General features: G+C 49.0%; 3 protein-coding genes across 3 annotated transcripts; 2 read left to right on the top strand and 1 right to left on the bottom strand.

Moving 5' to 3' along the window:
* Positions 1-878: 878 nt before the first annotated feature.
* On the bottom strand, positions 879-2,184 carry N7509_012744 (F-box protein; the record flags this gene model as incomplete). The annotated part of the gene is made up of 2 exons (XM_056637381.1): positions 879-1,973; positions 2,026-2,184. 2 exons carry the CDS (start codon positions 2,182-2,184, stop codon positions 879-881), a joined length of 1,254 nt encoding a protein of 417 aa, XP_056483411.1.
* Positions 2,185-7,654: 5,470 nt separating this feature from the next.
* Positions 7,655-10,468, top strand: N7509_012743 (GAG-pre-integrase domain-containing protein; the record flags this gene model as incomplete). Its single annotated transcript, XM_056637380.1, has 1 exon — positions 7,655-10,468. One exon carries the CDS (start codon positions 7,655-7,657, stop codon positions 10,466-10,468), a length of 2,814 nt encoding a protein of 937 aa, XP_056483410.1.
* Positions 10,469-10,556: 88 nt separating this feature from the next.
* N7509_012742 (Ty1/Copia family ribonuclease HI) lies at positions 10,557-12,755 on the top strand (the record flags this gene model as incomplete). The annotated part of the gene is made up of 1 exon (XM_056637379.1): positions 10,557-12,755. One exon carries the CDS (start codon positions 10,557-10,559, stop codon positions 12,753-12,755), a length of 2,199 nt encoding a protein of 732 aa, XP_056483409.1.
* Between the last annotated feature and the right edge of the window lie 13,097 nt (positions 12,756-25,852).

Here is a 25,852-nt window from a genome sequence, read left to right as displayed (position 1 = left end):
GGCTAAGATGTCCAGCGTACGGGTCCAACCATCCGGTCCTGGCCGTAACATAGGGAGTTGTGAATGGCAAAGCGGCCGGGTTAATCAACACTCCCGCTCGCTGACATGTTCCATCAAAGGAGGTGGTGTCCACCCCTGAGACAACTGTGCCACTGCGTCACTTGCAGCGTCTTGAAGGTCTTGACGATGTGGCAGGCTTCCTACAGGATCCCGTCCCCTCCTTCGCGGCTGCCGTCTAACGCGTATTCCTTAGTCCGTTTAACACCCGTGTTGATCTGTTCAGTAGGCTCATGTTAGAACGGCCATGGTTACCGGGCAAGCAGGTATTCTGATTTTTACTAATGACTATAGTGTGTAATCTCTTGCTCTTCGCTTGTGCGCCCTGTATACTCCTCTAGATACAGTACCGAAGAGGTTTTATATGATGCACAGAGGTGACAAGAGATCGAAACCGCGAGAGGCATGAGGATCTGTTCGTGTAAGAGCAGCGAACTCGGTCTAAGTCGATGAGGGTGGGTGAGAGGAAAAATGGCCTTCTTGGTGAATGCGATCATACGACGGTCTTAATGTTCAAAGGCCAGGTCAGTAAAGAATATATAAAGGCTTCTCCATTCAACCTCTTCGCCTATGTGAGTTGGTTAATTGCCTGTGGTGACACATGTTTGTGAGGTTATTGAGATCCCTCCTAAATTGAGACCCCCGAATACGTCATCAGGTTCAACCTTATGAGCCAACGTGGGTTGGAGAAAGCGATGAGTTAGTGCCGGTCCTGATCTTTCTTGTAGCTAGTAGTTGGAGGGTAAGAGACCTGGTGATTCCCGTAGGGGAACAAAACTAAAACGGTAGCACCATCATTCAATTGTTGCCTAGCCTCATTATCAAACTTTAGCCGTAATACGTTCAACTAGCTCTTGTCCGGATTCATTTCGAAACAAAACCTTAGTTCTTGCATCTGACGGCCACATCACTCGTCTGTAGTAGTCCCATTTCGCTACCAGGGAAGGACCATCCTCCATGTAATACAATCCATTCTCCACATCTGATTCCACCACTGTAATCGGAAACCAAGTATCGGTACTCACCCAACGATCTTCGCCTTCTATTATCCCCTCAAACACATCAGAAAATCCCAATCGCTGCAAATAGGTGGGCCGATCAAGATTCTGGTCGTCATGAAGCTTCCACATCGAGAGAAGCAATTCTATAACTTGAGGCGGCCGTAGATACTGTATGACACGCTGCACGAAGAAAGGCCAGTTGGAGGCCACGGTGCCATTGTCGTCGAGGTATTCCTGCATAGTTTCTTCCCTCTCGCCCTCCAGCCAGGCTGGCACGCTAGAGACCGGAAAACACTTGCGTCCAAGAAAGCCCCAGACGAAGTCGACCACTTCAACAAGGTCGATCTTTTCCTCTAGGGGCCGGTCTGGGTTATTTGTCCACTTCGTCCAGACAAGTCCAAAGGACTTGTCGCATTGCTTGGAAGTTGTATACACTTGCGCTCTTCCGAGCCATAATGCTTCGACTGCAGTCCAATGAGCCGTCAGGGCCTTGTAGAACCTTTGATAGGAACGCTGCTTCTGTTCAGCATCCACCTCGTCAAGTATCGCATGACTACTCCTTGATGGAGCCGGTAGGGTGTCTTCACCGGCCAGCGCTACCCAATCCTCTTCGTCTAGCGGCAGGCAGGGAAACCCGGAGACAGAATAAGATTCTTGCACGCAGGAGTCGCAAAACAAATCGAACAAAAGGCGCATCCCCTGCCATCGACAAAGTATTTCCCAAACCGCCGCAGCAGGTATTGTATTGCTTGATCTCACCATCTCTGGATGATTTGCATGGCCGGCAAGGAACCGTGCGCGAGATGCGGCCACTTGTTGGACGGGCGATGCTGAATAGAACTTCTCTGAGAACAGCCCGAATAGCTGAACTCGCTCATAGAGCTCGGTCTCATATGCATGTTGAGGGGCGTTCCTCTAATTCTATGGGATTTAGCACTCAAAAGTGTGAAGTCAAGGCAGTACCTACAATAACAGATCTGAATATCCTCAAGCGTGCCTCCACTGGGTCAAAAATAGAGTTGAGGTATCTACAGGTGCGCGCGAAATGTAAGACGTCGTCAATGTCGCTTAAAGATTGGTATATCCCGATGAGAATCTCGACGGGTAGATGAAATATGTGATTCATCCGGGCATGTGGGGGCGGTTGGGCGCAACGAATTTCGGTCTGGTTAGCTTTTTGCGTGACTCGCCTCAGTGAGGTGAGCTCACACTGGGCAACAGTTCTCGCCAGTATGTTGGGATGGATTTATATTGTACCTCCGAGTTGTGGTGTCCTGTGTTAATTCCCCTCAGGGAGACCAAAATGAATCCGTGGCGGTTGTGCGGTTCGGCCGGTGCGGTTGGTGTGGGGCACGGTCGCACAACCACCCCAAAATTAGGGGATAATAAGTTATGAAAACCATCCGATATTTTTCTACCAGACTCACTCTCGGGCCCTGAAGCTGGCCTTGCTTTATCAGTGGAAGTAATCTTGCTCTAGAAAGAAGGACACCCAGAGCTTGCGTACGGACTGAGATCCCATCGTGCGAGATGGCACTAATTGGCTCATATTCCCTTATAGCAGTACCCACCTTCCCTTGTCCACTTAGTTAGTTCCTAGGAGATCGGTGTGGATATTGTAATACGCAAAGATGAGGCTGATGGCAGAGACAGTTGTTCTACGAAAACGTGATCGATCTCGTAACTCACTCACTATTCAAGGAACTCTTTGGCGAGAAGTGGGCTGTGCGAATCAATCCCAAGCTACATCATACAGTAGCTTGTATCTGCTGAATATAGAACATTCTGCGTTTGGGCTAGTAGGTAGCCCGGAGTGAATTATCGCTTGGTGGTTTTTATTATTGGTGGGGCAATTTTCGAGTGAAATAATGCGCTCATCATCGGTTAGTGAAGGTTGCCGCCCCACCCATCGCAATAACGTACGGACACATGGTGGTGAATGTTAATACGCGGCATCGGTGCGTCTCCGCGCCATTTTCGCGACTATTTAAACGAGACCAACAGTGAGAGAAGCAATTCATATGCTGGATCTTCAGGGAAAAAACACAATGCCTCCGAATGATGCGTTAAATCAATGATGAAATACTCTTTCGTATGGACTGACATCTAAGACTTGCACTTGTAATTTAACTGACCTCTGATACTATGCTAGATGTCTTGTCCATGCTGAAATCTTCAAACAGCAAGTGAATGTAGCTGCCCCGTCATTTGACTTCATGCTGACATGGAATATGCTTAAGATCACTCTTCCGCCGCTACTCTTCAAGGAAACCATTTGACGGAGCTTGGATGACCTCAAAAATCATCACAGCTGCGAGCACGGTGAGTTATGAGTTGCCTTCATAAGCTCACTACTAATATTAATGATAGACCAAATTCATCCCTTACGCAGTCGCTTCGGTCTTGCCAGAATGCAGCGAACAGCAATAGCCAACAATGTAAGGTTTTATCAGCGGCAATTTGGAGAGTATTCATCCTGTGCTGGCGACTCCCTATATTGGAGGGCAAACTCTCGATCACGAGCCGCTCGATCTCCTTTAAGTCATACTGGTGCGTTGCCTCTGCCTCTTCCCACGACCGGGGCTGCATATTGGATCTCAGTGCAGATGTTATTTCTTGAGGTTTGATCTTGTCGTGCTCTCTGTCTATCGGAAACTATCTGATGCATCTTTCTAGTGAAAGGGCAAATTTCAAGATGGCACTCGCCACACCGAGCCATACTTCCCCATTCTCCCCAAAACTTAGGTTGCACGTCGGACCGGACCAATAAATCCCAGTACGTTTCTATTTCACTGTTCCAAGACACCTGCTTGAAACGTCCATTTCGCTCACGTTGAAGGAAGAAATCTAGGAAGGTCCCCATGCTCAGACGGCTCTGCACCTCTTGTCCCATATCCTATTCGAAGCCTCGACGACGGCATGATCCGGTCCCATGCTAAACTGAGGGAGCCATCGCAGCATCCGATGACAACAAAGAGAAAGCTAACATCGACGACCACTGAGAGAGGCCACGTTTTTTATAAAAGCAGAATCAGTCAATGATGCATCAAATTACCTATCACGAGCAGAGGACCAGCGCTGTCAAGTTGCTCAGCTACAACCAGGCTTGACAGCACTTGATCTACCCAGATCTCTCGCCGTGAGAGCAGTCTTTCATTCCCTACGCCAAATACCATGATCTCTCCTCCAGTGTAACTTTCTTCTAACACGCTTGAAAATTTGCCTGGCGCAGAAACGGCAAATACGAAACGGCTATGCATCGGAAGATATGGCCCACATACATTCCCGGCGGTACGGAGTGATCCCGGGCCCTCTGCACGTGTGATTGGGCTGAGCCCGCTACCTCGTCTCTGGTTTGTCTATGCTGATGCCAGACTACATTGACGACAAGTCTGTACCAACCCCAGTCATCAGAAATCATGCTGACATAGGCAGTGAAACATAACCCTAGTTCGGCTGTTCCCAAGTTTCCGATCATGAGAGTGCATTGTGGCTGGTATAAGGGAATCTCATTTAGGCCATGAGCACGGTGGGTTGCGAACACCCATCTTGCGCCAGCTGCTGATAATGGGTGCTAGATCGAGTGTATCCAACGGCAAATTGCCTTGGCCGTGTCCGAACGTAGACGGCGATCAAAGCTGCCACCATGACCTGTTTAGCGAACGAAGGTGGCGAGTACGATCCCATCACTGAGAATTTTTGGTAACCAACTGACCATATTGCCAAATCGCTATAATGTAGTTGGCTATTTTCTCCCGGTGCTATGCTCAAGGCAGCCGCAACCCGACCGAATGCCTCCTCGATATCACCACCAAGTGGCACGGACTCGCCGGCAGAGGCAGCCTCGCAAGTACGGCCAGTCGATTGCGCGACGGTCACAATGGCCCAATTGTTATTCGAAAGATGCCAGGTCGGTCCGTGATACCTGGTGGAGAAGACGTGCTTGTCGACTTCAAACGTAGCCGCTGATGTTACTCTCGGAGTGGGCGTGGCACATGTTTTCTACGCGACGCGCTGCGACGCGTCAGTGCACCCACTGCCTTGTGCCCTTCGGAGCATGCGTCTGGTGCGGCAGGCCCGCGATAACCATCAATTTCAATACCGCCGGTTGCTGACTTCGGCCAACATGTCCAATCGACTCCGCAAAAGTGGATTCACCATTCTCATTTGAGATGAGCAAATAAAGATTAAGCCGCTGAGCGAATATTCGGGAAATGACTGGGAAAAAACCTGGAGGTGAGTCACGGTTGAGAATTGGTTATGATGGTGAAGGGACCGAACATGTGAATCGTTGCAGTGCGGGTGACTCCCGGGCGGTGAAGTGCCGTCATCGTGAGGATCTTCGTTCCCTCGCGAATGCAAAAGTTGATAAAAAGTGCGAAATGATGATTTCTTCAGATGGAATTCGATATTGTAGTACATACGCCGATCGGTTTTCTATACGAATTCCTCTCAGCTCAAACTTCATCTCGTAGCCTTTAGCGGTATTCTATTTCTGATGCAGGATCGCTATGTACGTGCAGCTTAATAGCTCATAAATATATATCGCTAGATCAGCGATATTATGTACATTATCGGCGGTGAAATCGGGAACACACCACCAGACTAACAGGGATAGAAAGTTTGACTCTTCCGAGCATATTTCAGATATCATTTTGTGTCGGCCTGATCGAATGAGAGGAACTTGTGGAGCTCGTAACGCTGATCCGGCTGGATGTATGCGCGGAAGAACGGCGGGGACAGTATGATTACTTGGAAAATCGCGCGTATATTTAAGCAAAATTCGCGCGCCAGCACGTCTCATTTTGTGGTCTAATGGAATTTGCAACATTGGCTTTCTAATAACGGCCCAGAGTCGATTCCTGCGGGATACATTCAAATGACCCTTCATCAGAAAGACTGATTAAAACCTGCTTGGTTTTCCGGGTGATCTCGTGTTTTCTACGGATGATTTTTACCTCTTGGCTACTTCGTGATGACAATGAAATCACATTTCTTGAGCATGCCGGATCAAGGCAGTATCCGGCGGTATTCGGGCATGTGCCAGAGGCGACCAGGCCGTGCGTCGCAGCGTCTCGGGCCGAGAGCACGTGATATTTGACATTTACGAAAACATGACGGCTATTTGTGAGCCAATAACTACGTCTTATCCACAAGTTATGATAAACCGACCTGGCATCTTTCGAGTAATGATTGAGCAAATTACGTCGCGGCAATCGACTGGCCGTAGTTTAAGGGGCTGCTTCTACTGATGAGTTCGTGGCGTTCGGTAATGATACCGAGGAGGGAGCATTCGATCGGTTTTCGGCCACATATGGGAAGAAATAGCCATCTTCATATCAGCGACTGGGCAAAATGGTCGGTTAGTCATCTAAATCTCTTTCGCTGATGAGAACGTACTGACCAGCTTTGAATCGCCGTCTGCACTGGGACACAGCCAAAGCAATTTACTGTAAGATACATTTGATCTAGCACCCGTTCTCAGCAGCTGGCGCAAGGTGGTGGCTCGCAACTCACCGTGCTCGTGGCCTAAATGAAATCCCCTGATACTAGCCGCGAATAGTACCCCGGCCGGGCTCGTGGGAACCGTCGAATCAGGGGCTGTGTTTCATTGTCTCTCCGTGTAAGTTTGTTCTCTGATGACTGAGGGTGGTAGAGACTTGCCGTCAATGTAGTCTGGCGTTGGCATAGGTCTGGCATCGACGCAGGCAAACCAGAGACGAGGCAGCGGGCTCGGCCGGATCACATTCAAATTCTTCACTTCATCTTTTTTCAGGGTTTCGCATGAGATGGAGTCCCGAGTCGCATGTATGTGAGTGACTTTGCATAGTGACGTATGTATCTGCCCCATTTGACAGGTTTTTCAGATAAATTTTTGTCTTGTCTCTCTTTCTCCTTCTCTGATATTTACCTGGGGGCTTCTGTACACTCTCGAAGTAAAGATCTACTTCTCTCCATGTAGCTGAAATATATTGGACGACCCACCAAATTGTCTAAATAATCTATGACAACAGATTTGATAGGCTTATGTGATAAATTGGGCAACCTTGATAGAATTTCTAGTGTCGGTATATATCCTCCCGTCAGAATAAGCAAAGACATGCTGTACGTAATCTTGCTAAGCTGCGGCTCCCACCGCATGGATTCAGGGGTATTTGGCCTTGACCGGACACATCTATCATATACACGAATCAATCAACCTTTGCTTTAGAAGCATAAACTGTTCACTTAACTGTGTACACAGGACCTAGCTGGTGATACCAACACTGATCAGTGGTTGATTACAACCACAGAACAGCTCGGTTTACACGACCTGGAAGAGGCATTGACCGCAAGGGAACGGGGAAACGGTTGCAGTACCCTCATTGCGGAAGGTGTGCTAAAGGATATCAAAGTATCTCACTGGGAAACGGATGCAGTATCTTTGAGACACGGAGGATTTCCAAAAGATCTACAGTTGAAACCGCAACGAAGATCTGCGTCCAATCACGCGAACAAGGCGTTAACGGGAAACACTTGCAGTACCGTCACGACACGCAACCTAACACTCAATTCGTTGATCCATTCCACCCACTGTTACCCTCGCCTGAACAGCCATGCTGCCAATCCCGGACAACCTCCCGTATCCCATCGAGGAGAAGACATGGGGGAAATCCGTCGATACACTGGATGAAAAGAACCAAACGGAAGGAATACTAAACGGCCATATAACTTGTGTACTACGGGCATGGAACATGATGCGCATTACCGACCGTGCCCTATGGAACGATTTTCGCGAAGAATTCGATGGATGGACTCAGGACACATTGAAGGTGGCAAGCAAAACCGCATTAAAGATGCTTCGACTTCATTTGACAACCAATGGAGTATGGATCAAGATAGCTATAGGGGTATCATACGCGAAGGGATTGTATGACTGTCTCCAGGAGGACACTCAACACGAATGGACTAAAGAAGACATCGAGGCCCATCTGAAAGAGCACCCAGATAACTTCAACTCCAGATGGAACCCTGCACGCGGCCAATCATCGACTATCCACCTAAATGCCCCAGCAGCACGAGCTATTTCGGTAAACCCACCAGATCTCCAAACCCCACAACCTAGTATTGCGAAACCACACGTCGAGCGAACCGACCATGGATGGGAAGAAGCCAGATCCACAACGCTTGACACAGCCTATACGGGTAGCCACATACAGCAACAACCTAGTCACGACAGAGCCCAACAAAATACCCAAGATATGCCGCTACCGAGAATGGTCGAAGCAATCACGAGGCAATATAGTAATACGGACGACAAGTACGGTGGAGGACTGTATGACGACCTCAACACGAAATTGGTCAGGTTCTACGACATCTGTGAAAAGATCGGCCTACGGGAACATCAATTCCATATTGCGTTCTCGCTTATGCTCAAAGGGAAAGCAGAGAAGTTTTATTTCACAAGGATCAAGGGGAAGGCAAAAGATTTTCCGACAATGGTAGAGATGATGAGGGCCCACTTTGACACAGAAGAAAACCGTCAAAGATCTATCACTGAATGGAGAGAGGCCACCTTTCCGAGAATAATTGCACAGAATCCGGAGAAGTCGCGCTCGGAATGCCTCGAGATACTGTTCGAAACACTCGAGAAGATCCAGCCAGGATTGCCCCCAGAACACCGGTCGGAGACGACCCTACGGGAACAAACTATAAATGCCTGCAGAGGTGTCGAGGAATGCAAATTCTCTATATATAGGCCGGCGAGCACCTTGGAAGGAGTACAAGCTGAACTGCGATCAGCAGTTGCCAATGCGACTCTTTCATCACAGTCGGGGCAATTTCAAGCTCATGAGGAGTACGACGTATATGATCAACATTGGACTGACCGCACATACGGAGGGAGAGGTCGCGGGTACAGCCGTGGAGGTTACAACCAGCGCAGAGGAAGCTATGGATACGGGAGCAACCGTGAACTCACTCCCTTTCGTGGATCAGGACCGCGAGGAGGCTACCGCGGAAGTCCACGGGGCAATCAAGGATCCCGCCAAGGGAGATGCTATATCTGTGGACGACCAGGATGCTGGTCGAAGTATCATACCGGAGAAGAACGAAAACGATCCCTCGACAATTTCCGCCAGCAACACTACTTTACGACGGGCCAGACAGCCACCCCACAGGCCTTCCAAATGTTCATCAGCGACTTTGAAGGCACGGAGAAGATCGAAGGGCTAGACGACAGCGATAGTCATGACCCTACCCAGATGCTTGCAACTATAACTATTGAGGATGATAAGCACGAGGGGTTCGTGACTGAACTCGGAGAAGTCGATGGAACAAGAATGATATCCATCCTGAACGATCAGGCAGTATACCACTTCTTCACCAAGGACGACATTTTTCAGCAGCGACAAGCCGACGGGCAGGCTATGGAAGTGTTCACACTCGATAACCGATATTCATCCGACACGTTCCAAGGCATCATGCCAGACACTGGAGCCTCTGGGGTTTCGTCCGCTGGAGAACCTCAATTCAGGGCATTATGCAAGCTTGACCCCAAAGTCAAGCTTAATACATTTCGGGCTGCGGAACAGAAGATCAAATTCGGAGACGGGGATCCAAAACCCTCTTTAGGGACTGCTGATGTCGATACCCCGATTGGCACCATTACGTTTCATATCCTACCCACGAACACACCATTCCTCTTCTGCCTCAAGGACATGGATGCTATGGGGGTGGAGCTCCGAAACAAGAAAAACGTGCTCGAGAGAGGAGACAAGAGAGTACCCATCGTACGTAAATGGGGACACCCATGGATGTTGCTGCACAATCTAGAGGAGATAGCAGCATGGAGCCACCTTACCGAAACGGAACTACGACAACTCCACCGACGTTTCGGACACCCATCAGTGCGGAGATTAACTCGAATCCTTCAACGCGCTGGGCACGACGTAAATTCACAGTGCGTGGACTATCTCACGAAATTCTGCCACCATTGCCAGATGAAAGGTAAATCCCCAGGACGATTCAAGTTTACCCTGAAAGATGACTATGAATTCAACTACTCAGTTATCGTCGACGTCTTATACCTCGAAGGAAAACCCGTTTTACAAGTCATCGATGCAGCCACATCGTTTGGCGCTGCGAGATTTCTGAGAGATATGTCTGCACGCAATTCTTGGGACACACTTCGTGCATGCTGGATCGATACCTACCAGGGACCACCGGACTATGTTGTACACGACGCGGGGAAGAACTTCATATCTACAGAGTTCAAGCAGCTTGCATCTTCAATGTCGATCAAGATCAAGGAGGTCCCCGTGGAAGCCCACAACAGCGTAGGGAAAGTGGAACGATACCATGCACCACTGCGCCGCGCCTACGAAATTCTCAGGAAGAGCTCAAGGACGAGAATATTGACAGGGAAATGATTCTGCAGATGGCTGTGAAAGCTATCAACGACTCAGCCGGACCGGATGGAATTATTCCAACATTGCTTGTCTTTGGGCATACCCGAGAATGACCGAAATGGATCCACCATCACCCTCGGTAGTCAAGAGAGCTGAGGCTATCCGTGCTGCAACCAAAGAGGTCCGTCGCCTACATGCGGAACGCCAGGTGAATGATGCTCTTGCCATCCGCAACGGGCCCAATATCATCACTACGTTGAACCTACCATTACAATCAGATGTTCGAGTCTGGCGCGAGAAAGGTGGATGGAAGGGCCCATACAAGCTCTTAGCGGTGAATGGAGAGACTTGCACCGTTGATATGCCACACGGTCCTACGAATTTCCGGTCAACCATTGTCAAGCCCTACTACAGGGAAGAGTGCTCAGAGGCGGAAAGAGGACAACGACATGTGAGGGAAGACGGTGACCAAGAGGATAAAACCGTTGATGCGAAAAACACGGAAGAGCCCGACAAACCGACTGAGACCCAACGGCGAGGCCGAGGACGACCGCCAGGATCGAAGAACAAGCCGAAGCCGCAGGTAACCGTGCGGCGGAGCACTCGACAGAATGCTGCTAATCCTCAAGATCTCGAGGATCAGTTCATCAATACTATCCTGGAAGAACAGGATGTCTCAATGGCGCTCATGACAAACAAGGAACGAGCCGATATGGAACTGTCTATCAAGTTGAGGAGCGAAGGGGTCATCACAACCCCAGGATTACCATTCGATCAATCTCGGAAAGAGGAGATTGATGGACTGATAGCGAGAGGCGTGTTCGACTTCGTACAATACGACCCAATCAAGCACGCTGGCATACGCATCTTCAATTCGCGCCTAGTCAACGAGATCAAGGGCAAGGCTACGGGTGCGCCCTTCGAGAAGTCACGACTTGTTATCCAGGCCTACAATGATGAAGGAAAGGGGATGATTCTCACGCAATCCCCAACCATCCAGCGAGCCAGCCAACGAGTTATCGTTGCACTGGCCCCGTCACTGAGAGAGAAGGGCATCAGTCTGTCGATCCGGGACATTACACAGGCATATGTCCAGTCAACGACCTCATTGAACCGACTGATTCTGGCACATCTCCCTAAGGAGACCAAGAGCGAGTTCCCGACAGGCACAATCATGGTAGTGCGGAAGCCGTTATATGGAATCCCTGAAGCCGGAACCCATTGGTGGGCAACGTACCACAAGCACCACCGGGAAAGGCTCGGGATGGTCACATCTACTTACGACCCATGCTTGTTGATCTCAACAGCGAAAGGAGCTTTCGGTGTTGTCGGAATGCAAACCGATGACACTCTGATTTTAGGGTCCGACGAGTTTGCCAAGCTTGAAGAAAAGGAATTAGTGGAGGCAAAGTTCAGCGCTAAGCCCAAGGATACACTATCTCCAGAGGGCCCGCTGATATTCAATGGCTGCGTCCTGACACAAAATGATGGAGACGTTGCCGTTGAGTTACGCCAGAAGGAGCAGGGTAAGAGACTCAAGCCCATCGACCACAAATCTACGGATTTCAAGCACGTATACATGGAACAACGTGCTCGCGGGGCGTACATTGCAACGATCTGCCAGCCGGAAGCTGCATTCGACCTATCCGTTGCCGCCCAACACCAGGATCCTACGGAAGCCGACGTCAACGCGTTGAACAAACGCATCATGTGGCAAATGAAGAACCTGGACAGGGGCATCAAATACATCGCGATAGACCTATCAACTGCGAAGCTCTTCGTATTCGTCGATGGATCATTCGCAAACAACAAAGATTTCAGCTCCCAGATCGGATATGAGATCATCCTCGCAAACGAGTCCACAAAGAATGAGGAATTTGAGATCACCGGAAACTTAATCCATTGGAGCTCAACCAAGAGCAAACGCGTCACCAGGAGCGTCCTGGCATCGGAGATCTATGGGATGGTGGGAGGTGTCGACATGGCAATTGCAATCGGCACAACAATCAAGATGATCATGGACCAACTTGGTTTTGAGAAGATCCCTACCATTGTATGTACGGATTCATACTCTCTCTACGAATGCCTCGTCAAACTCGGAACCACCAAGGAGAAGCGCCTCATGATCGACATCATGGCACTTCGCCAGTCATACGAGCGAAGAGAGATAATGGAAATAAGGTGGATCAACGGGAGCGACAACCCAGCGGATGCAATGACCAAAGCAGACCCCAACAAGGCCTTGGAGAAGTTCATCAGCACAAACACCTTACGAGTGCGAGTTGAGGGGTGGGTGGAGAGACAATAGGATGGTATCGTGAGACCTACAGATGCAAGGAAGGTACAGTATGATCGAAGTCGTTTTTGTTCGTTCGCTTTTGCTCGTTCGCTTTATTCGTTTTGTTCGTTCGTTTTGTTCGTTCGTTTTGTTCGTTCGTTTTGTTCGTTCGTTCATTTCCTACTTCGTCCATTTCCTACTTCGTCCATTTCCTACTTCGTCCATTTCCTACTTCGCCCATTTCCTACTTGGGGACACTGGGCCTTTGCACAAAAGAAAAGTTGCCAGTGTCGGTATATATCCTCCCGTCAGAATAAGCAAAGACATGCTGTACGTAATCTTGCTAAGCTGCGGCTCCCACCGCATGGATTCAGGGGTATTTGGCCTTGACCGGACACATCTATCATATACACGAATCAATCAACCTTTGCTTTAGAAGCATAAACTGTTCACTTAACTGTGTACACAGGACCTAGCTGGTGATACCAACATCTAGAAAAAGAGTTCTCGAAGCTCTAAGCTCACGACAGAATCAACATCATACTGTTTTCCAGGTAAAGCCCATTACCAAAGACAAGTTCCGGGAGCGATGCAAGTGAACCTCCAAATTTTCGGAGATCGTTCGCCGTCTTATTCTGGTTTTCCTCCAAGAGATTTGTCCAATATCAATGGAATCCGTAGACCGTAACTCATCTGAAATACATCTAATAGTAACAGACCCGGGTATTTCAAATTCAAAGATAAAGGTCTGCCGCTGCCAGATGATTGAGTAGGGACTTCAGGCTGCAAGGCCGGTGTTAGATGCTCAGTTCGAATTCCGGAGACATTGCTCGGCGTCGATCCGCTTGAAAGAGGAAGAAATGCTCTGCTTTCAGTCTGGTACTGTTTAGGAGGTTTGTAGCGTTGAAGACAAAGACGGCGGTTCGTATTGGTCAATTCCGCTGCCATGTGCCTCAGGATTTCAGGGAAAAACTGTGCCTGAAGGGAGATCGAGCAGTCCAGATCTGGTAAAGTCCATTTCTCATAGAGTCGTCGGTGTGCATGAGAAACTTGATACAAGCCTTGCTTTTGTATAAACATATCGCAAAGATAGCACGCAGATTTACTGCAACCAATGGAACGCGGGTTGGGGAAGTGAGGATGATGCGTATAGTGAATAATTTGCTGCATTCGGCATGAACGAAGCATAGACAAGAAGCACCTGCCGGCTTCATACCTGGAAAAGACTCAAGTGGCTCAACGCAAATGTTTGAAAACAATTGGCGGTATTCCGAATACCTAGCAAGCCTGATGAAATCTCTACAGACGTAGTAGTACCGTGCAAGCTTATCGATCTGACGTATATCGTTCCGTTTTCGAAGCCGAGGGGCGAGCTGCAGCTGTATAAGATGACCTTCCAGCAGAACTGGTTCTCCAATGCGGGATAGTTTGACGCAATTCCGGATGATGCTTTGAAGATGATTTTTTTGGGCATCCTGGGGTATGCGATTTCTGAGTGGCGAAAGGCTGGAATCGAGTTGACGTGTTGATGTGATCAAGCACTGGAATTCTGAACGTGGGCTATTCGACCGCAGAATCTCGTCAAGGAATGATTGAACTTGTGTTAGTAAAAAAGGTCGTCGCTTAGAGTAGTGGGACTTTGGGATTCATGCATGTCGAAACATACCGGCAGTGAGAAACTCCGTCAAACCAACCAGGAGTTGAAAAGGGAGAATACACGATTGGAAAATGAAAAGGGGCTGCTTCTGGCTCATCATGATGAGCAGCTATCTCAGTTCGATCATCTGAACCAAGCATTGGAGGCGTCTCGGGAGCGATTGATCAGCATTCTCAATGATTGGGAGCAGTGCTCGGAAGGCCAAGTGGCAGGGCTAATGAATTGTGAGCGAGGTCAGTGATAGAATCCTGGTCAATTGATCTTTCACTGTACCTACGAGATAGTCAAGTAAGTTGTGGTGTTTGTCCAATTTTATGTTTTGCCCATTGATATTCAAAGTCGGATCCATTCGATCTCACGTCACACTGTATCATAAATGATGACATTTTTGGAGATAGCCGAAAAGATAGGTTGGGCGGTTGATTCGATAATAGCTGTAAGAAGAAAACCAGACTGTTCATGTTTGCCGATGGAAGATCCCTATGTGAAAGGGAACCATACATTGATAAGAAATCACATTGTTACAGTACAAGATATAAGTAGCTTATAGGTGGCTGAGAATTGAGGCCATGGAAGCTATTTAAGAAACATCACAAGACAGCGAATGATGGGGTCGTAGAGCTTCGCTTTGCTTCACATACATGGTACAGTAAATCACATTTCCATGGAAGTTCCAGCTGAAGTTGTACTATCGAAAAGAATATATATCTCTAAACGGACAAAGGACGTATGGCTCTGTGCATGAATCAAGGCCTATCAATATGATAGTAAGGAAGGTCGATGGTTTGCAAGACCGATATGACATTCACATGGAATGCTTTCACTGTCCGTTTTCGACTCTCTAACTCCACTCCCTGCCGGTTGCAGCATTGGAGGAGACTATCGGTCTCTTCTTCCAGCAATTCGTTTAACTCGCACATCTGACGCCGCTCATCTTCGAGCCGGATGCTCTCCGCCGATTTCACAACATAACTTTCCCATAGACATAGATACAAATCCAAGAGTCTTAGGGCCGGTAGGGCGAGGTCGCTATTGCGGCGCAGGATTTGCTCAAGTTGCGTCGTAGGGAGGTTGCTCACTGCGGTAGAGCCTGAGGCGGGTGAAATATCCTCTGCGTTCGGGTCGTCGCAAGTGTCCTCGGAGAGTCTTCGCTGTCTCTTGGCTGGCCGGTCGGCTGGTGAAGATGATGCCGCGAGTGGATTCATTAGGGAAGAATGGGAGAAAATTGAGCGTGCACAACAGAGCGGGTTTCCATAGATTTTAAATAGAGCATATTAATCTGGAAGGAGCATATTAATCTGGGAGAGAAAATCCCTGCCATCAAATATCCTGGGCCCTTCGTCACCCGTGTTGCGTTGACAGACAGTCCACGCACGTTCTAACCTTTGATGCACGACGTTGAAAACCCCGTGGCAAGAGCAACGCATTTTCTGCAGCTTCTCAAGGCAATCTGGTTACCACCACGTATTGTGAGATCAATGGTTATCTTCCTTTCATGCTCGCGATACGCTGCAGTGCACGTTGCGCATCGTGTATCAATGCTGGTTGGCACTTTTCTGTAGCCCATATTCAGCACCTCAAGCAGCACTACCTCAGCACCCGTCCACGCAGACTACCCGCGTCCACTATGCCAGGGATCAGTGTGCCTTAATCCATTCACAGCGGGCTCTGCGATCATCCATTTCATACTGAATGGCCCTTCGGATACCCTCGTGTGTCGCGATTGCTCGTGCGACTCGCAAACTGAACGTATCCACCCTTGGATCTGCCAGCAGAGCGTCGACGACAGGGACATGGGCGCCTTTGACTGCCAACACCAACGGAGACTCCAGCCATCGGTTCTCCAGGTTGGGGTCAATCCTTTTGTGTCTTAACAGAGTCTGGACTATTTCCAGGTCACCCGCACGGGCGGCAATCCCCAGAGCCGTGTCATGCGCCGTCAAGGTTCCTTGGTTGATTCTGAGTCGCTGTCCTTGCTGCACTAACAGTCTCACCGCCTCCAAGTGGCCTCCTACCGCCGCTTGGCATAGAGGAGAATTCATTAAAATTCCACCCGTGTTGATTTCGACGCCCCTCTGACTCATAAGGATTCTCATTGCGCTCACTCGGCCGGCAGCAGCGGCGGCAGAAAAAGGGGTCTGTCTTGCAGCGTAGATATTCAGATCGATACCTGGAGCCGCCAGCAGCTGCTCCAAAATCGTGGTATCCAACCGAGTCGCGGCATGGTGTAGTGGTGCCGAGGGTGTGCCTAGCCGACCGGAGCCGCCGATGAAGTTGGCATCAATGCTCTTTACAGCGAGTAGCCTTTCCGTTATCTCGTCATATGACAGACACGGAGACCACCAGAGCGGGGTCTTTCCAGCATTATCCACACAGTTCACGTCAGAATGAGGATGCTAGAGAAGGAGGTCAACCATTTCCAAGCGTTGACCGCGGACAGCAAGATGGAGTGCTGTCGCACCATGGCTATCGATCATCGCCACACCAGGACGTTTTTGTCTCAAGAGCACATTCACAGCAGCCACCGATCCATGAAGAATCGCCTGATGCAGCGCTGGCTCATCGAAATTATTTTGCACTAGGTGAAAATAGTCTTGCCCCTTGAGAAATACGGCCCTCATAGACGGCCGGTTATATCGGGCGGCCCATGCCCAGGGCGAACTGCCAGTTTCGTCGGGCAAGTAGGGGTCACTGCCTTTGGACAGCAACAGCTCCGCCAATCCAATTTTGCCCCACCAGACGGCGAGGTGGAGTGCGGTTTGGCCTCTGATGCCGAAGATCGACTGCACAGTCCGTTAGTTCCAATATGGCCCGCAGCGTCGAGCATGAGCCATATTTGACCGCACACCACAAGGCGCTTTCGTGCTCACGGTTTTGGACATTGATATCTAGCCCACTACTTTTCAGGAGGAGCTTGAGCACGGCGGATGAAGAATAGTTGAGGGCCCTCATAACCGGGGTTCTCCCACGAAAGAAGGCATTGACGTTTGCTCCCTGATGAAGCAACATGAGCGTAAGATCAACATTGTCATCTTTGGCGGCTAGGCCAAGAAGATTGCTGTTCTGATATTCGATGTTGAATTGGAGAATTCCCGTTCGTAGAAGGTGGTTCAGCGATCTGCAGGATCTTGCAAGAGCGAACTTTGCGCTACCATGTAGGTATGTGGCAATCATCAACACTATTTCTGGCGGCAAGTCTCCGATTTGAGACTACTAAGCTGTTTAGTTTCCCATGGGCAATATGTCGTGAGAATACTTAACGAACCATGATGTAAAAGAAGTGTGAGAGGGTGTGAAATTGAGAGAAGCTTGTAGAAAGCCAAGAGACGAGCGCAGCTTTATGAAGGGCTCCAATCCTTGGCCTAGTCCATCCGACTAGAGCGTCCAGCTATAGGTCGCATTATGCTCCTGGGATCTCTTCGGTGGATCCAGGGGTTTACTTTCTGATGGCAAAATCAGCATTGAGGACCCAAGGCGCTTTGTTACTCCTGGGAACGCCGAAGCTATTCCCGGGTCACTACAATTCTCCCAGCATGTCACAATTGATGTGACTCCAGATCACAGGCTATTTCTGTCCAGAGAATAAAGGGTAAAGTGTCAAGGTATGCTGAATGCCGCGAAGGTCCAGATAGCACCATATATTTTCAGGCAGCATCGGATCCAGTATGCCGAAAGGGCTCACTACTTACCACTTTAGGAGCCGTACAGCTCGCCACCAAAGCCTTGAAGAATGTTAAAGAAAACGCCGTCTGAAGAATGCCATGGCCACGGTTGTTGGTGTATTTAAAGTAGACTCAGTGTCGCTTCGATTGCATCTCACTTTTATCAAAGTTTCATCCAAATCAGATATCCCTAAGCCACGAACTATCTCGACCGCTCTTCTTATTACAAATTGCTTCGCTATTTTGATAGAAGCAAGAGAATACATCTGCGATTGATCCAATTTTGACTATTTATTTCCAAAGCCATGACAAAATCTCATGGATTGGCAGCCCCATGCTCTAGCAAATTACGACGGCCCTGCATCCCCTGTCGCGTTGCCAAAAAAGGATGCAATAGAGATATACCCGCCTGTCAGTCTTGCTGTGACCGTGGGCAACCGGATCTATGTTTGTATGAAGAACGGGTCCCTTTGGTGTTGGGGCACAAGACAATGCCGGCAGCCCAACCAGAAAGCTCGAAGCGGCAAAAGGCTGTCTTCGAGGCCGAGCAGACGCATTATAATGAGCGAAATGAGAAGACCATCGATACACAAAGAGACTCTTGTGAGACCTGGCAAGTTGCCAATCAAACGGGGTATGAATGCCCATCTCCATCTACCGACATTTTATCTTCAAGAGACTTCCAAGCCAGCAACGGCCTGATGGAAGATTGGAAAATCGACAGCGAAGTGGTGACATCGCAGAAGCCACCTCCCAGTCTTGTCGGCCGCTTTCCGCTCAGTGCAGGCGATCCTGAGCGCTCGAGCTCTTTCGGCCCTTGTGAAACGCAGTCATACTTTGATATGGCACTTCCGGTAAATTCGGCGGTCTCTTTGTACATTAGCATTCACGGCTCAAACTATTCCAGGTTTCCTTGCCACCTCGGCTCCAACCCCAAATTCCAGCACCTGGCACTCCTCCAGCTGAGAGCCGCCACACCTTTCATCAGCTCTTACTGGTTCTAAACTACTTATTCATTACTGCAATGCTCCCTGGAAATGAAGGCTCCTTGTGGGCCATAATATACCGGAGTGACTATGACTGGGAGAAGAGTTTCGTCTTGCAGTACAGTCAGTTGCAGTCCTGGCTCACTGATATCCGCGACGCTTTAAGCGAATCTCAGGGCTTGCATACCATGTCCTACGAAGACTTGGAAATGCAGATCCGGTATATTCTATTCCTTCTCGGACAATATTCATGGCAAGAGTCTAGCTTTGTTCAAACGTGCTTCGAACGACCTTATTTTCCTTACAGACCATTTGGCGTGGGAGCCAGTATCGCTCTGATATGCTACGCTTTCATGGGCATTGATGCTCTGCATATACGGGGCTACGAATCAAAAGAGATCTGGTTACGTGACGAGCTATTCTGTTCTACCATGCTGGAGCATCTGAGAGTGTCACCAATATTCTCCTCTGACCTCTCGATGGGACAGCTGCAGTCCATCCTCACAAGCCTTCAAAAGGCGTTCCAGAACGAAGAAGTCAGGGTTGCGGCGGTACTGCCCAAAGAATTGATGTCAAAAACAGAGTGGAGGTGATAGACTATTACACACATGCATTCTTATCGTTAGATCCGCTCCTTCTTCCCAGAATCTCTCTAGTTTGGGGGATTAAGCCATTTGCTAACTGCACCATTCGTGATTTGGCCACCGCCTCTGCAATTTTGTTCTACAGCAAAAGTCTGATCCGAGATCTAGAAAAAGATATCAAGATGATCCCTGAAATTATGCAATCAAAGCCCGATCGCATCGTGGTCACGGAAATGTTTCATGTCAAAGCGTGGCAGGAAATCCATCGGGGTGGCGGCCGAAAAGAATTGTATATTAATGTCTTTCATGTTTCTGTCGGACCTATGGCACAGCGGATGACCTAGAAGGAGCTGGTATGTTGACTGGATGATCAGATACGAGAAAGAAATCTATTTGCTAAATTCGAATAGAAAGGTCTATTTTGAAGATTTTTGATCGTATATATCATAACCGACAGAGTAGGCTGCGGTAAAGTTATGGGAAAGAATCATGCATGCCCTGCCGTGGTAGAAAGAACTGAAGTTACCGAACTCGGTTTGATGGCATAGCTAGCCCGATGGCTATAATTTCCTATGCAGCGGAGACAGTACTCAAAAAGACTTCTCTGTGGCGAGACTGAGAACCTCTTTTCACAATCACAACCTTTCCAACTTTGGCCTCCCTGCGGAGGCTGAGAGGGGCGAGATGTGTGTTTGTGTATCATTAGTTGCTGCACGGGTGGAATCAGTTCAAGTCTCAACGGCATAGGGCTAGGTGAATCATCACTGAATGATCTAAATTATGATCCATCACCATCCCATTTCAAAATCTGTTTTGGACAACTGCATAGCTGCATAGCTCGGCGTGATTGCTTTTCTCTCGACATCATCTTGCATAGAAGTGTCTTGGCTGATTTTTTCACACTACATCACCCCCCCTATACAAGACTTTGGATGGCCAACTTGTCCATCCCAGCTTCGCCGCATTGCTTTCAGGCCCGTTCTGTATTCACGACTACGAAAAAATGGATCTCAATGACAAACCATTGTACAGACACTCAAAGCTCGACTTTAATCGCTTCCGTAAAAAGCCCGTCGGTATGTGATATCTGATTCCGGCTATGGCAAACATCAATGCTAATCCCGATCAAGACAAGCCTCCATCTCCGATGCATCGCTCATCTGAAGCTTTGGTGAACCGGCTTCCTTTTCTGTATTCGAAAACCGAGGAAATTGTCTGGAAATGGGAACAATCGAAGCTCTGTGGCCAGAGCATCAACACTACCTTGCAATCCTCCATCATGCCACAGGATCACCCTTCCAACAGACCTGACAGGGCAGACAAATTCGTTTCTATGCTGAATGGAAGTGTCGTCGTGAAGCCTTCGGCCTACCTGACGAATCTGAAGCCGGAGGATTACCAGGTGGGATTTCTGCATACAGAAAACCTGACAGATATGAAGATCATTCTCCTTGGACTACCCGAATGGAAAAGGCCTTCCAAAGTCCGGGAAAGCATGCTTCGTTTTGAGAATTTGCTGGCCGGGAAAAATTTTCCACTCTTCTATAATTGGTCAACCGAGTACTGGATCTCAGATTCGGTCATTCTCGATCCACGGTCAACTGATGAGGTGGAGATGATCAGTAAGGGGAAACGGACGGCAAGTAGTCAAGATTTGAGGTACCTTTGCGCCGGCCTTCCGTCAACCACGATAGGACCTCTTTTCAACACGCTTGTGACCTCGGGGAATGCAGACCCAGCCTGCTTTGAGTATTCGATGGGGTTCATTTGGATTCATGCGTCGATAGATGGGAGGAACTTCGAGATAGAGCTTGACGCTTCTATCGAACCGTCTTGCGATCACGTTGATTACATGCTACAACAGATGAGAGAGAGGTCGTGGTTGGTTCAGGCAAAGCTAGCGATCAAGCTCGAGAGGTCCAGCAGGGTGAAAGCCGCTATCTCGGTTCAGGTTTTGGGCGTTTCTCAAATTCGCGTCACTTCTACTCATAAACCAATTACTCATCAGTAGGATGTGTTTCGCTTTCAGAGCCAGATGCCATACCTTTCGCCTGGGCCATGCTATTTGTGTCAAATATCTCCTCAAATTCCACCGTCTTCCAATACTTACGTCATTCACGTCCCGTTGCGCCGTACCGGAAAGGCTCACCGAAGGGACGAATTGGTATTTAGACTCGGCCACTGAGCAAAGATTCACCGCCAGTAATACGTAACATCGACTGACTCGGTGGGTAGGTAAATTCATAAAAGGTACATTTGAAAAGCCTTTGCTGTATTCGCAGAAGACAGATGTAGTGTATAACACGTAGAGAAAGCACCAGAGTGGTCCTAGTCCAAAAGTTCAACAGCTGCTAATCGTAAGAAAGGCAAGAGTGTAGTCAGCGTGAGAGAGCCCATATGACGAATTCTTGATGAATCTATGCATAGATAATGTCCTCAGAGGCCCCCGAGCCCGTCGAATTTCATCCCCGCTGCGACCGCCGGGTCTGCTCCGTCTTCTGCTCCGGCCCAACTGGCGCATCAGTCATATCACTTTTGATCCGCTCCTCTGCTTCCGCCTCGACAGCCTCCAGCCGGTGGAGAAGGTCTGCCAGGTCCCTGCGGAGATCCTCGATACACTTATTTTGGTCCGTCAATTTACAATCTCAGGGATCTGGCCTTAGGTTAGCCCTTTGTGCATTGCTTGGAGGGAATGTAAAACTCACTTCACCCGCACGTCTAGTCTTCAAGTATCATCTGTTAGTAAAGACTTTGCTTTCACAGTAAGGGATGACTCGGACTAACTCTGCGAGGCATGTGAGGGTAAGTACGTTGCTATCTCTGGGCTGAGATAAGTGTCCGCCGTATTGAGGACTCGGAAGCACCCCGTGATCGTGGGTACTGGGAGGATCGCCCAGTTGCGGAACAGCTTTGTCGTTCTTGTTCGAGGGGGTCGATGGCTCTTCCTCGGTGGTGTCTCCAGACAGAGATTGAGATGGGCTTCGGCTGTATTCGGACTCCGAGGATGACAAGGACAGTGCGCGCTGCAATCGACGTCGGAAGTCTGGCATCTGCCGGGTGCGTGGAATTTTTCGAATGGCTCCCATAGTCGCGTATGGAATCAAGCGGGGTCTTGCCGACAAATAGACCTGCTTGAAATTATGACGGGAGTGGCTCTTATATGATTCGTGACGGGTGGCACTCTATATATGTGAAAATAGATCCGGCGAGCAAATGGCCGCAGTGGAAGAGGCCATCCCCCTAAGCCCCGGCCAGCCATATCTGGCCTCACATCGTGAAAATTCAAAGCGGGGCCCAATAAGCATTTGGCCACACTTCAACGGAGTTTCAACGGGACAAACGTTGACTAACAAGCGATCTGCACGAAGTGAACGTCTCAATCCGCGGCTCGCAGAAAGTTGGCTTCGCGGTTGGACTTGCAAGTCAGCGCCCAGCGATCGGTGCAGCTAAGCTGTCACTTTCAATGTGCCCTGCTAAAAAGATTCATCTGCGTGCACATCGGGCTGGCTAAGCTCGGGCCATTCTAGCAGGGATCAATCGAGCTGATGATTTAATTGAGAATCCATTCCCAAATTTTGAGCACGCATCGAGGCAGCTACCATGGCAAATTCTACAAACACAAGTTCAAGGCTATGGTCAGTCGATTTGCCAGAGCCAGCCCATTCTTTCGAACTTACCAACCAAGTTGAAAGTCGTTTGACCTTTGTCAACAACGTTGAGGCATTTTATTTGTCAGGCCTATACGCAGGAGAGCCAAGAGTTCAGGTGGGGCGTGCCACTCCACCCGCTCTCCACCCCTAACTCTTGAAATTTCTTATTTCAACGTTGATAAACAGCCTCAACGGCCAGCGAAATGCGGCCGCCCGGTGCGAATGTCGAGTGGAAATCTCTGGGCTCGGCAAAATGTACGCAAGTGGTCGCTGCCGGAAAGCCTACTCAGAATGGCATAAAAGACGCTCTTTTCCTGTCGAAAAGAAAAGTAGGACTTTCCTCCTCACACTCCCGAGCCACTCGGGTGTGCCTCGCAGGGGACGCTGCGTTACCAAGGGAGACCCGCAGGAGAGTGCTGCGTCAACAAGTTCTCCCTCGCAGCAATGAGCCCTGCCATTGTAAGAGTGCGCTCCCTCATAGCCAATGAGCCCTGTGTTGTATAAATGCGCTCCCTCACAGCCAATGAGCCCTGTGTTGTATAAGTGTGCTCCGCGGGGACTTCCGCGACATCAAGAGCCTCCGCAGGGGGACGCTGCGAAATCAAGGGAGACCCGCAGGAGACCGCTGCGATACCAAGTTCTCCCTCACAGCCCTGAGCCCTGTGATTGTATAATTTTGAGCTTCCATGCAGCCTTGAGCCCTGCGTTATCAAATTTGCGCTTGTTAGGCGACCCGTGGCGCCGCGGCCCTCGTCCTGATCCTCTGGCGATTGCAGGCACCTCTTCGTGGTGTCAGAGACTAGTATTCGAGGGTACTCGAAGAAGCCAAGACCTGCTCCAAATAATCGATAGAATCAAGAATCCTCCGGGATACTTTGTGTGTTATGCCATTCAGCCTGTTTGTAGAGTTCACTATTCATGTTCCTTCTTCACGTAGGGTGTTTTGTAGCCTTAAATCACACTCTGGGTTTCGATTATGGACATTCCTTCCACATAATGGGAAGAAGAGCTTTAAGTCATCGTAGCGGTGAAGATATTGCTGCATGATTGCGTGGGCCAATTTGGGTGACGTCTGTAATTCAAAGTAGTCTCCTTTGGTGTGAATGCGGGCCAGCAGTGGCGGTAGAAGTTATCCGGATAATGTGAGACGCGTGTATTATTGAAGGTGAGGTGACGCGCGTTGAGGGTGAGGATCGAAGGTGAGATTTGATGGTGATTGATGTTCGGTTAATGGCGGGTTGGTGGTGAGGGTTGAGGGTTGGTGAGGATGATGATCAATGGGGACGAGACCAGTGAAGCAACATGTTGATGCGCGGCGCGGCGTAACTGCCGAGCGGTGAAGTGGCTGCCAACGATGACGACCCATCTCCGTTATAGTGGGATCTTCGTTGGCTCACCAATGATGTAAAAGATGATAGACGGTGAAAAATTATGCTGCTCATTAACTTGAATCTGGTAGTGCAGTAACTGCAATGCCTCTAATACGCTGTTCGAAGTCCTTTCTGAATACTCAACTATGGGCTTGAAGTCGCGTGACGGTGCAGTCAACATAGTTTACCATTTCAAAAATAATGCTAAAGGCTGTATTTTCGATGATAGAGTGTATCCTTATTTTGACTCCAGTCGCTCTACTACGCGGCTCTAGCTTCGTCGCATACTCTTCGGCGATACTCTGTGTATGTCACACGATGCATAGGTATGGTGATATCGACAAATGATCATCCAATGTGTGCCAGATATATATTCCCAAACTCGCACGGCATATATATTATAGCAGAACTGCTAAAACCATCAGATCATCAGCGATAAAAGCCCGTTATTCTGGCCCTCTTTTTGAATATCATATTCCATTGGCATGACCAAATGAGAGACATTTGTGGAGCTCAAAGGGGTATTGTAGCTGGGTACTGGTCGAGACTAACGGCTATGATATTCTATTAAGATGCTGGATATAGTGAGGCAAATTCCCCGTCGCCAGCGCATCTACTCGCATGGTCTAGTCGAATATGCCGCTTTTGCTTCCTAATAACGAACCGGGTTCGATTCCCGTAGGGTGCATTTGAATGGCCATTCATCAGAAAGACGGTTCTCGCATGCATTTCATCGTCGTATTCACATCCCGCTTGTTTTTCCGGCTTGTCTCGCGTACGTTCTTATCTCTTAGGCCTCGTGATTATGTAACTTTTTCTGTAGTCACCGAAGGCAGCACCCCGCGGTATACTACGGGCGACAAGGCCGTGCACTGACGCGTCTCGCGTCTCGCGTCGAGCACAAGTGACAGGCCCACAATGACAATACATCACAGCTACGTTCGAGATCAACAAAAACGACTTTTCTACCAGTTATCACAAACCCACATGGCATCCTTCAAGTAATAATTGAGCAGTTGCAACCACTGCGGCAACCGAACGGCCATAATTCGCGAGGCTGCTTCCGCTCTTGAATTCGTGCCGTTCTGTGATGACGTCCGGCCACGTTTGGGAGGGAAAAGTAATCTTCATATCAGCGGTTTGGCAAAAGGTCAGTTGGTTATCCCAGACTTCCAGCCTTGAGAACGTACTCTTTCACCTTTTTCATGATATAGGCCA

Source organism: Penicillium cosmopolitanum, assembly GCF_028827165.1.
Source record: "Penicillium cosmopolitanum strain IBT 29677 chromosome Unknown utg000011l:1.0-3548175.0:1.0-3550911.0, whole genome shotgun sequence".
Lineage (NCBI taxonomy): Eukaryota > Fungi > Ascomycota > Eurotiomycetes > Eurotiales > Aspergillaceae > Penicillium > Penicillium cosmopolitanum.
This window is presented reverse-complemented; position numbering and strand designations above follow the sequence as displayed.